The sequence below is a fragment of the Gymnodraco acuticeps genome, unplaced genomic scaffold, assembly GCF_902827175.1.
Source record: "Gymnodraco acuticeps unplaced genomic scaffold, fGymAcu1.1, whole genome shotgun sequence".
Taxonomy (NCBI): Eukaryota; Metazoa; Chordata; class Actinopteri; order Perciformes; family Bathydraconidae; genus Gymnodraco; species Gymnodraco acuticeps.
The window spans coordinates 1,952,238-1,965,744 of record NW_022989974.1 but is presented as its reverse complement, the minus strand read 5'-3'; the positions used below and the strand labels follow the sequence as shown (position 1 = coordinate 1,965,744).

Here is a 13,507-nt window from a genome sequence, read left to right as displayed (position 1 = left end):
ATTCATAATATAGGGGAGATGTTTTTGATAGCAGATAAAAAAAATCTAATATTTAATTATTTTTGTTGTAACCAGTAGATTACATATCCTAGTAATACTTGTATCAAAGTAAGCGTGTAATATTCAGGGATACTCAAGTACTGCATAACTACAATTATGATAATACTTTACTTGAGTATTTTCATGATGCTACTTCAGTGGAGAAAGTAGTATTTGGATCTGTTACTTAAAGTAATAGTAGTATTTTTTGTATTAGCACAATGTGGAAATACAGTATGCATGTCCTGCCTGCACCCAATATTTTAATTGAGTAACAATACTAAAGTATAAGCATCAAAAATATAATCAAAGTCCTAAAAGCAATATGCAGAATTATTAGAGATGGAGGAAGTATACAGATCTTGTGCTTAAGTAAAAGTAGCAGTACCAGTACTACTATAAGTAAAAGTCCTGCATTCAAAATGTTACTCAAGTAAAAATACAGGAGTGTTAGCATACAAATATTCTTAAAGTACCAACAGTAAAAGTATGTTTATTATGCAAATTGTTGCATTCAGAATAATATATATTATATAACATTTTACACAAGTACAGTACTTGAGTAAATCTACTTAGTTACTTTACGACACTGAGAATTATGCCTATTTCAGAGAATATGTATACTTTTATATTATATTACTTGATTCTTACAAATGCTGCATTATTGTGTACATCAACTTGGCTATTTAGGAGAAATGTAGAGAAATGGAAGGAGCTTTGAACTAGTGATGATGTTTAATCTTTAACAGGCAGTGGTGTAATGGAACTAATTACATTTACTCAAGTACAAATGTTTAGGTATTTGTACTTTACCAAAACATTTTTACATTATGCTGCTTCATACCTTTACTCCAATACATTTTGTAGGCAATTGTTGTACTTGTAGTGTAGTAGTGATACTCCACTACTTTATTTTACATATTTATTTATTGGTTACTCAGATGTAGGTTATTAATACAAAATGTTAATCGACATTGTAATATATTATTATAAGTTAAGCTACCCAGTCGTGTATAAAGCAATTCAAATAGACCCCCAATTTAACCAGTGAAGTGATGAGCAAATGAATAATTTCAATAAATAATCTGAGTACTTCTTCCACCTCTGGTAGCAGGTGCAACTAAAGTGACAGCAGAGTGAGGGAGCTGTCAATCAAGCTACACATTACATTACATTGCATTTGCACATTGCTTCACTGTCAGTCAACATACAAACACCTGTAAGAGCTTTTTAGAAACTTGTTTATCCTGCATTGAGTCTGATTTTTTATTACAGAAGGACAGCAACAAAATAGCTTAAATAATATTATGACAATTTTGGCCATAACAACATTCACCAGAAACAGCGTGGAAATGAAGCTACATGGACGTGAGTAACAATTGAACTAACATGTTAGTATAACAACTTTTAAGGCTATAATATGACCATTAACTTGTTGCCTTTAGCGACCAAAATGTACTGATTAATCTTGAGCCCATTATAACAGCAGACTGTAAGTTAGGCTGTATATCAAGTGGAAAAAACAACTTTAAAATTGTGTTATTTATTTGTCTGTTAGCTAGGAAACACGACCCCAAATGATACCGTGTACGCTAAGTAACGGCTCTTTAAACTACATATCTGGTTTTAATTTCTAAACCTATAAAATAAACGTCAACTAGAATTGTTGTTTCTTTTTGTTGTAGTTTTGACAATGCTAGCTGCCTTTCCGTATCTGTTAGCTAGGCTGAACACAGTCTTTACTTCAAAAGTATTTAAGTTCCAGCTTAATTCTTAAATATTTCAATATTATTTTAGTTTTTTCTGAAATGATTACTTTTACTCCTAATACTTAAAGTACAATCCTAAGTAAAGAATCTGAATATTCGTCCACCACTTATCGTCACTGAGTTTACCTTCATATCCATTTGCCAGGTTGTTTTTGACACTTTGCTGCCAAAGCATTTGTCTTTCTCTTTCAAGCATACCTGTTGCTGATGTTCCTTCTGCTGGCAGATTTATGAGTAGTTTGCCTGATCTTGCCTGTCCAGTTGGACAAAGCATTTAACTACACCTGTGTTGAGTTATTTAGACTCAGGCAGTATTACTCTACAAGGCACGACCTATACAACTGGTGTAGAACATAGTTAAGGTCAGCTACCACATGTGAAACCAGCAGATTGTGAGTTTATACATGTAGTGAACTAACTAGAGTCTCAGCATTACTGCCATGCTGGTACTTCTCTCTGTTATCTATAGGAGAACCTCTTACAACCCACATCAAAACATCTGAACTATCCCTTTAGTGGCAGAAAGGTTCTCTCCTATGTAATCAGACCGAATTGCCTCTTTGTTTTGTTGATTCAGTCTCGCATTATACATGTTAGCTGATTTCTTCTTTTTCTGAATTGCTTAACAAATTGAAGATGTGGGGAGTGATTTAGACTAGAGCAGGGGTGCTCAACCTTTTTTGAACCGAGAGCTACTTTTAAAGTTGCCAGTCTGCCGAGATCTACCAGTCCAAATAGACGGGCGTAGCCATTACTGACAGCCTACTACCAGGTAAATACACACTTCTACTTGTATAAAACTGACCTTTGTACGATTAATACTTCATAAAATACTGCAGATCCTTCTTACCTCTTTCTAATCTACACACATACAAGTATTTAACTGAAGTTACACAACAGTGTTGTTGATACAGAGTTGGAGTTTATTCACACGTCACATACTACAGTGGGTAATGTTTTCAAAAAACATTGAACAGTGCTGCCACATATGACACAGGAAAAAAAGAAAATACTCTGAACCCTTTCTTTGCCATTATATAAAAATAGTGTTGCTACAAAAGTATAAATTAGGCTTACTAATAAGACAACTCAGATCTGAAGCTACACAGGAATCTGCTGCCAAAGTGCAATAAAAAAGACAAAATTAATAGAATCAAACCCTTTTTTGTAGCATTTTAGTAGAGTATAAAAAGAAATGCCTTTAAAATAGGATGCAAGCAACAATAGTTTCTTAACCTGAATTGATAATGGACTATCATCAATTTAAGTTTGCATTCTTATACCATTTTGTACAATAATTATAATGAATAAGTTCAAACAAACTCAAACTTACAGCTGATTAATAACGGTATCCAACTTGAGTTTTTATCATATCAAAAACCTGTTGAAATGCTACTGTTATTTTTATTACGCATCGGCAGCCTCCAGGAATGCTTCTTTCACAACTTCGCCGTCTTTGAAAGACTTCATGTGTTTCGCAAGAACGTGACTGGCACGATAAGATGCTCTGCTAGCAGCCTTGCTCTTGTTGTTGGGCCTGGTGGAAATGGACTGCTGTGCATTTAGCTGTCCTTTCAGGCCCCTCCCCTTTTGGGAGCGTAGGGCAGAATTAGGAGGGAATTCCGTCTCGTAGCGTTTGTGCACTGTTTTGAAATGCCGCTCCTAAATTACCCTTCTTCGATAAAGCCACGCTCGCATTGCAGATGAGACAGATGCACTTTGAATTGGAATAGATACAAAAATAATCATCCTCCCACTCGGAGTGAAAATTATATATGTTTTGCTTCTGCCATAATTGCGGTCTTGTGTGTGTGCGGACTGTCACTCCTACGGACAACGTTAGCGAACAAGTGCACTGCCCACTGCTCACCAGCCACGCCCCGACACATGGGGTCACGCCGGCCAATCACAAAACTTTGATGCGTTCAAGTGCATTATTCTGCCACAGGAAGATTATGTTACAGGACATTAACGATAAAACAGAATATTGTTGTTCTATTTTTAGACACATCTCGCGATCGACTGGGAATCTCCCCGCGATCGACCGGTCGATCGCGATCGACTGGTTGGGCACCCCTGGACTAGAGGTTACCTTTGTGCCATCTTCTAGAATTGCCCCACCTGTTGCACCTGTTTTTCAGACCCGTCAATGGTCCAGCCCAGAGCCGTCAGTGGAGGCTGTCTCACCATGCCCTGTCCTTCTCAAACTCACACATTTGTGATATTCCTCAACCCAATAGTTAACTGATTACAATACTATCTATTTTTGCAAGTTTTGCTTTCGAGTTTATTTGTGTTAGTTTAAAACATTAAGTGCTTGAGAGGGCCTGTCACCTTTATAGCCTTTTTATGATTTTATATCCTTATCTGTTTATCTATAACCAGGTATTCTCTTAAATTCCACATTATTATTATTTTTTGTTTATCTCTTTTACCAAAAGTTGTACGTTGTACAGGGGGCAGGGCTTATGTGGGTTTCAGATTTGTATCATTTACATTTTTTAATATTGTAAATATTTGAATCAGGAAAGCACTTCCAGCTAAACAAGAAAGTGCTACATAAATAAAACAAATAATAATATATTTTATTTATATGTATGTATTAACTGAGTTATATAATAATAATATATTCATAATTTATTATTATTATTATTATTATTATTATTATTATTATTATAATACATGTATTTGTGACTTCTGGCTGTCATGTTGGAGCTCTAAGCTGTTGGTCGACTTGCTGCAGACACGGCTTCTCCTCTAGAGGGAGTGCCGAGTCACTGAAAGGGACTGAGAGGAGTGAGAGCAGCCTGGTTGAGGAGAGCTGTGTCAAACCAGCCGGAGTTAAACAGCACGACACCGGGACTGACTGCAATTTCAATTCAAAATAAAAGCTTACAAATTAGTGCTGATTTTCGATGACCAGAACAACATGCATTGCACACTAAACGGGTTTATCCAAAGGGTTAATAACATACTGAGAAGAAGTCCTGCTTTCACAAGAATGAGTTAAACATTAATATTTCTTAAAGGATGAGGATTATTTTGACTATCAGAATCAGAAACGGGTTTACCAGGTAGGTTCACACGTAGGCTACGAGGAATTTGACTAGGTAACCAATCATTCAATTTAGCTGGAAGCCAATTATGTATTTTGTATGAAGACAAAAACCAGAAGGTTCAATGCACTGTCAACTTATAATTTTTCCTGAGGAAATGTGTCATCCTTGAAACCATGTCCTCACGGTTTTTGGATTTAGGAGGTAGCCTACTTTGTACAAAAAGTGTGCTCGTTTTACTAAACAGGATGTTTTAAAAGTAATTTCACTTAATTGCCTAGCTTTTTCTGTAAAGTTAATGTTTTATTACGCTGTGTTTTTTCCTTTTTTCAAACGTTATTTTCTTTTATTCAGAACAGTTATGTTATGAATGTTGATGTTACACATGGAGCTGATGTGATGCAAATCAAATTTCAGACTTGATCTGACCAATAAAGTATTATCGTATCTTATCGTATGACCTGCCATCATCCTAAAGAGAGAGGAGTCATGCCTGTCATGTTATCCTTTTTTCATATGATTATTACAAAATATTCAGTTTTACCTTAATGTCACATGTTTTAAGTATTGATATCCACTACAAATAGATTTTAAATAATACTTTGAGCTAATTGGACAGCCTATATTCATTCAGCAATTTTATTTTATAAATATATCTTCATTTTATTTCTCTTATTTGAAAGTTTATGTTTATTTATATATATTTGCAAAATGTTATACAGGATAATTGATGAGGCTGAATGGTGTAAAAAATACCACGATTTTTTAAAATACATCATTATTTTTTAAATGCACTCACTTTTTTTGCCCTTACTTGTTTTTATTATATAACAGTTAGCCTATAAAGGTCCTGCCATTGACTGTATAAAGGGTCCTGCTACCAATTTATGGTAGGCTACTTCCGCCACCACTGTAGGCTAAGTCAGAGCCATATATGGCTCTGGGCTAAGTGTTTTACATTTGAAAAACCATAACCGGAAGTGTGATGTTTGTATTCCCCCCGTCTTGACAGTGGTGCTTGGAGCCGAGAGGGTCAGGGGGAGGAGAGGAAAGGGAGTGGAGCGAGAAGACGACAGGAGGAGATCCACACAGGCAGGGTGACCAATTTCACCGGACCATCCTTGGACAGCTATCCGCTACAAATGGTCCTCCACCCGGCTGTCTGCTCCCACCCACACCGAGACGGATTGTCTGCTGCGGTCCTGTCGGGGAACAGAAACAGAAGATGATCACGGTGAGTCAGTCTTTCTCTCTGTAACTGCTGCACACTGCAGGCCGACATATATTATATATGTTGTCCTGTCACACACACGTCTCAAACGCTGTTGCACCGCTGCCACTTCTCTGTCAATACACCATGTCGGCCGGAGTGAATGACATAGCTGGCAACAGTTGCTGCAAGGCCCTCGGCTTCACACTGGTGCTGGTGCTGCCAGTGGCTGAGGATACACGGTCAGTACATGTTTTTGCACTGGCGGCCAATAACAACATATCTGTGTGTGGAGGGAAAAGGGATGAGCTGCATCAAGGTTTCTTATTACAGCTGACAGTCCTGAGGGGCGTTAATAAGAGGCTGCATGCAGAGGCTCGCATCTGATCTGATCATAATGATTCAGCTGCAGAATATTTTTTTTCACAACACAACTTTAAACTTAAACACCCCTATAACCTACCAATACGAACACACATGGTTTGTAAATGAGGGGCTTTTAGAGTATTATTCACCGATATATTCTTCCATCAACAGACTGATGCTGAGGAATGTGCGGCAGCAATAACGTGTTTATATCAGTTTATTTACCCAACGCTATAACGTTTGTCAATACACTTAACTTGGGAGATATTGCGTTTCGCTGAAGGACATTTTCCACAAACACAAATCGCTGCAGAGGCGTGTATGTGTCTTAACGTGGACTACCGGACAGAACTGAATGGTTTTATGGTCCCCGCTATGGTTGTCACATAGGCCACGGTGTTATGTAACACGAAGCCTACGCTGTTTGATTGCGGGCCCTCTCACACACGGCCTGCCTGTGTATGGCATTTCTCCACCGGATCGCAAACATAGGCTATAATCCGAACATGATCCAAATGTATTAAACTAGTCAAATCAACGCGTTGCAAACCTTTTGATTTCCACAAATTGGTGAATCTATTACAGCATCTGTGTCATCTGGGTGACAACTGAGCCATACAGAGAGAGAGAGAGAGAGAGAGAGAGAGAGAGAGAGAGAGAGAGAGAGAGAGAGAGAGAGAGAGAGAGAGAGAGAGAGAGAGAGAGAGAGAGAGAGAGAGAGAGAGAGAGAGAGAGAGAGAGAGAGAGAGAGAGAGAGAGAGAGAGAGAGAGAGAGAAAATGTCTTTCTGAAACAAGCCCACAATGACTGACTTTATGCTCACGGTTTGTGACTGTAACGCCAGTGTTGCGGCTGTCCGGTTAAAAGTGTCCACTATGAATAGTCAGTCACCCCCGCCTTCCCTTCTCCGCTTCCCCTCCCCTATCCTCTCCTAGCGTTTGTGGGGGAAACTGAAGAGAACAGCCAGGCACCGTACAAACACACACACCGTGCATACACACACGCACGCACGCACGCGCACACACACACACACACACACACACACACACACACACACACACACACACACACACACACACACACACACACACACACACACACACACACACACACACACACACACACACACACACACATTACATTACATTGCATTTAGCTGACGCTTTTATCCAAAGCGACTTACAATAAGTACATTCGACCAGGAAGACACAACCTTGAAGAAAACAGAATCATATAAGTACACACACACACACACACACACACACACACACACACACACACACACACACACACACACACACACACACACACACACACACACACACACACACACACACACACACACACACACACACACACACACACACACACACACACACACACACACACACACACACCAAGCGGCTGGCAACACCTCGACGTTTGCAAATGGGCACAGACTGGTCGACCTTGTGCAGGGGAGTGAGGGACGCAGCCGTGGAGGTGGGAGGAGAGGAGAGAAGAGGGGAGGTGTGTGTGTGTGTGTGTGTGTGTGTGTGTGTGTGTGTGTGTGTGTGTGTGTGTGTGTGTGTGTGAGAGAGAGAGGGGGGTCTGGTTCTCCTTGAATCTTGTCGATCCGCTGCCAGGGAGGAGGGAAGCAGCGTGGACGGATACGTGCCAGAGAAGGCAAGCTATAGCGAGGAAATGCTATTTTTGCTTCAACAACACAGCATGCCTCTCCGGTGAAAATGCCGGTCTGGGAGGCGGCGGCTGTGTTGCGTTTGAGTGTCTCTCTGCACAGTGTGGAGCTCAGAGTATCAGCAGGCCTGGTAAGATCAGCTGGTAGCAGTTGCTGAGGCATATGTGGACGTTTAATTAAACCAGGACGAAAAAGAGAGCAATACTGTACTTTTATATTATCTATTATAAAGTGCTGTAGGCTAGTTATAGTAACATTGGAGATACATACTAGAGGTAGGCTACATTACATACAACATACTGTATATGTAACCAGGTCAACATTAAGCTACAATTGAATTTCAAAGAAAAGCCCACTTTCAGCCGATAGAGACCTAAAGGGGAAAGTTTTAGATATGTTCTGTCAGGACTATTATCAAAACAACAATGCAGCCTCAAAAAGTGGGATGCACCATTTGATTTTTTCACAGAGAAACAATACCTCAGAGCAGTTTAGCTTACTGTAATAATTGTAGGCATTACTGAATGGTCCTACTGCTCATAGGCCCAAGGGCCCAACATATCATGGGCCCCCTTGGTCTTCACCCACAGTATAACACTTTTACAGACAAGTACCACCAAAAAGAAACACAAGAAGGATAAACATAGAGTACAGCTGCAAAATACTACAAAGACACACACCATATGCATGCCGGCCATCAGCTGCCCTTGACTACTGGCTGTTCTGTGATTCTCCAGAACTCACAGATGGCCATTTCGCCCCTGCTATACCAAGTGGCATACAACAACAACAACAACAACAACAAAAGGCTAAACAACTATACAGATTGGGTTTTTATTGCTCCTATGTAGAAGCAGCGGCGGGGCCTTGTGCCTCTCTGTCCCCGGGGGCACATGATCTCATAATCTGCCTATGTCATTACAGTTTCCCAATCTGATACCATTGCTCTCCTTTCCCCAACTTTGCACTCTGTATAACTCGCCGTGGTATCATTCTCTTGTGAGGTAACATTTTCATTTTTTTGCATGAAACCAGGCGTTGGTGTGGCTCTAAAAACAAAGTCTGTTGCCTACCATGACTGAATATATGTAACTAATGATAGTAACACCAAATAACTATTACATTAAGATTAGTCTCATCAGAGGCCTGTACTACGAAGCCGGTTCAACATAACCTGGATATGTTTGAGTTAGCCGCTCAGCATAAGTTACCATGGAGATCTAGCCCGCTAAAAAGAGAACAAGCGCCGTAGGACCGGAAACCCCGAGTTTTCCCTGAAGTTAGCCCGCTAAGCGAAAATCCGGCTTCGTAGTACAGGCCTCTGGTCAATGCCCAGTCGGCTTTTTCAAGGCAGTATCAGCTTAGTCCATAGTCTACTCTTACAAAATGAATGTCATACATTTAAAGTTACAACTCTAGGCAAGAGATAACCAGCAACGACCATAAGTATATCCAACTACATACATTGATAACACGCTTTTTTACAAAAACTGAAGATGAACATTGTATATATAAACCATCTACACTATCTGTGTCATATCCAAATGACAGTGATGCCCAGTGTCTTAATATATATTTCATTCAGCAACAGCATGGATACAATTACATGTATCTCATATGTGATGCATTTAAACTAAAAAGGAAGTAACTTTATGTTCTAATCATTTCTAAACAACTTTTGTTTTAACGCTGCAGGGCACACAGATCCTGTCATGCTGTGTTTCCTGATACTGTCTGGATATTTGTCTTGACAGTGTCCTGTTGTCCGGTGGCATTTATCTGTATTTATTACTTGCCTTTTATAATTGATTGTTATTGTAAACAGAGCTTGAGAGAGTCACTCTTCACCTTCAGCCCAACTGTCTCTAGAGTAATGTGTATTTTGTGTGTATACCAGAGGGTTTGTTTTTGTAATGGGGTCAAATCTAGCAAGTTCTGGTTCGACTTAAAAAACAACAACATTCTAGCTATTTTGGGTCCTTTCCTCCCCATAGTGTCGGCAGTAGCTTGTCTTTCTCCCATGAATCTGTCTATTTTTTATGAGACGATATCTCAAGTGCGTCCGGTTATGCAGGAAATGGGATTCATGTGAATTTAGCTAACACTCATGTCTTTTATATCCTGTCACATCTGGTTAAAAGTTACCTTAAATGCTACAACTAAAGATTGTTTTCATTATTGATTCATTTGCAAATTATTTTCTTGATGAATCAATTAACTGTATTGCCTAAAAACTAGTATTAGCCTCCACAGGGTTAGGGTTAGATTTTAATCATCTGCTGATCTACTCACGGCTTATGTTGAGCCACAACACCATGACATATTGTTTTATGCATTGGCTTTTATACAATCTTCTGTATGTGTTTTGATTTTTCCTGTAGTCCCAGCAGGAGCTGTGGAGATAGGCCTGGCAGCAGAGTCTGGACTTCTCATTAACCTCGGTCTCTGATCACCGGCCCTGGCGCAAACATCTGGAGCTTCTTAAAGCGCCTGGTTGACCTCATCCAGTCAGACCCGCCCTGCAGCGCGGCCTCTACAAACCCCTCGTCACTACTTCTAAATATTGTCCACGGGGATAAATGAGTGAACCGGCTGCAAGGGAGAGGGCTGGGACATGTACCAGAACCCCAACAGGTAAATGAACTACTCCAACACATGGATAGAGGAGGAAATGGTCCTCCCACATGGTAATCAGTTTGGGTAGGAGTGCTTCCTGGACTGAATATGAGTTTGTTTGAGGGGCTCTTTGGTGAAGGGTACATGTGTATGCAAAATCACATAAAAGACTCAAAGGCACTCTCCATTCAAAAAGAGAGTGCCTTGGAGTTTTCTTGTGATTGTAATGGTATTCATTTATTTTATAAAGGTCCCAGTTAGCTAGAGGATTGCAGAAGCTATTCTTCCTGCGGTTCACAAAACAGACAATGCAACCATTACAACTTGAATCACAATCATCACCATACAGAATAAACAGGACACAACTGAAACGGACACAACAAGCTCTTGACATTTCAATAATCCGAACATTTGAAGTAGTCCATTACACTCCAGTGTACCCAACTCATGGCAAATCATACAAGTACATGATAAATAGCCTGTACTACCCTAATTCTCCTATTTGTCAGATTCACACAGACCCCTTCACTTTCACATAACCAATCAACATGATTCAACTCTGTTTTGATCAAACTACAATTTTGAATGCATTTGACTGTTTTTACTGCAAATCTAAAGTCTTTGTAATCAAGGAATTTCCGATAAATACAAGCATTAAGTAATCTGTAGTTAACCAGGAACCGGTCTAGACAATTATGCATTGCAACAACATTTGTTCTGTCTTCACAACTGAGATCTGTCTTTGACCTCATACTTGTTGCCCCTCTCACACAGAATGTCCTGGTTCAGTGGTTTCCTAGTCGCCAGAGTGGACGACCGCAAGACTGCGTGGGGGGAGCGCAATGGCAAGAAGTCAAAACGGAAGGGAGGCTCATCTCTCTGCAACCCACGTTACATGAGCTGTCTGCGGGATCCAGATGCTATGGAGCCCCGCTCTGGAGCCCCCCTCCATCAGCACCACCGCGGAGGGATGGCGGGGGCCGTGGGAGGCGGGGGCAACTTCGGCGTCCGTTGCGGATGGCAGGAGGACCACTACGGCAAAAGGGTAGTGGCTTCCGGGGAAGGGGTGGGGCTGAAATCGGTCGACTTGGGCTTTGACGACGGCGATTTGAAGGGGAGGAAAGGGGGATGTAACGGAGGCAGCGGGGACATGGGCGACGAGGGCGCAGCAGGGGTGGTGACGGCCGCGGACTGCTGGCTCAGGGTGGTGCAGGTGTTCCAGTCGAAAAAATTCCAGTCCCGCAAACTAGAGCGCCTCTACCAGCGGTACTTCTTCAGGCTGAACCAGAGCTCCTTGACAATGCTCATGGGGGTGCTTGTGATTGTGTGCGGCATTATGCTGACCTTCCACTGTGTCCACGCCGCCCCTCACGTGGCCTACTCCTCAGCACTATCGGTGGCCATGGCGCTCTTCATGGCTCTAATGGTGGTGTGCAACCGCAACGGCTTCCACCAGGATTACATGTGGATGGTCAGTTACCTGGTGATCGGAGTCTTACTGTCCGTACAGGTGTTCGGGGTGCTCATGGTGGCCCCCAGGAGCGCCTCGGAGGGCATCTGGTGGTCCGTGTTCTTCATCTACATCATCTACACTCTGCTGCCTGTGAGGATGAGAGCGGCGGTGGTCAGTGGAGCAGTGCTGTCCATCATTCATGTGGTCACCTCCTGGCAGATCAATCAGGAAGACCAGTTCCTCTGGAAACAGGTAAGACTGTTTGACCGTTAACTGTTTGACCTCATCTGACAATGATAATGGCTGGTTTTGAATGTACAGTGAACAGTCTATTGACAGTTATAGTTCACTTTCTGCCCTGTATCTCTCAGACAGTATGCTGGCATGTTATCGGAGAGTTCTTCTGATAAATGAGGGTCAGTTTTCTCTAGGGATGTAACAATACCAAAAAGTCCACGGTACGATATTTATCGCGATATTGAAAAAAAAAGAGAAAAAAAGGGAATTCTTTATTTTTTTACTTGAATTTTTTTTTTTAATTAAATAATAAATCTGATTTGTACAGCATTTTAGTAGGATAGTAGTATTTTAAAGTGTCAACAATATAATAATCAGACCCTGCAATAGAATAAATCAAGTTTCACTTTAGTTTTTCAAGTAACTCAACTCTAACTCACTCACTCAGCATCATCAAGGTTATCTTTTAGGAATATGAGCATGTCCACATTTCCAGGTAGAAGCTGGGATGTTTGGGCGTTTACAATATCCCCTGCTGTGGAAAAAACTCTCTTGCTTGGTACTGATGTTGCTGGGACAGAGAGATATGCTTTGGCCATGGGTGACAGCAGTGGGTAAAACTGTGCATTGTCTCTCCACCACTTCAAAAACAATACAGTTATTGTCAAGAAGGTGAGGCTCATTGACAGAGATATAAATATACTGTTGGTACTTGTCAATGTCTCTAGGTATGTACATGTAGCCCTGTAAATACGATGTCCTTTTGTGTTATCTGTTGTTTTATGTTCATGTTGTAACCCACTTGCTGCCATGTTGGACAGGTCTCCCTTGAAAAAGAGATCGATGATCTCAATGGGACCATCTGGTTAAATAAAGGTTTAAAAAAATAAAATAATTAGGGTAGATTTTGTCAGTCTTACGACGGTATTGAGACATTTATTTACCGCGATATTCGATATATCGTTACATCCCTAGTTTTCTCTGATTACATTACATTACATGTTACTTGTCAGATGCTTTTATCCAAAGTGACTTACATACTCAATACTGTGGGCAATCCCCACAGGGGCTATTTGGGGTGAAG

The 13,507-nt window shown here is 40.8% G+C and overlaps 1 protein-coding gene across 1 annotated transcript in view; it reads left to right on the top strand.

Annotated features, from left to right (window-relative positions):
- Positions 1 to 1,313: 1,313 nt before the first annotated feature.
- Positions 1,314 to 13,507, top strand: part of LOC117542997 (adenylate cyclase type 6-like) — a 52,954-nt gene continuing 40,760 nt past the window's right edge. Inside the window, exons 1-4 of the mRNA XM_034210940.1 lie at positions 1,314 to 1,407; positions 5,877 to 6,098; positions 10,499 to 10,751; positions 11,508 to 12,438. Coding sequence (XP_034066831.1) covers positions 10,732 to 10,751; positions 11,508 to 12,438 — 951 coding nt within the window. The 5' untranslated portion in view covers positions 1,314 to 1,407; positions 5,877 to 6,098; positions 10,499 to 10,731. The remainder of the gene's footprint in view (positions 1,408 to 5,876; positions 6,099 to 10,498; positions 10,752 to 11,507; positions 12,439 to 13,507) is intronic.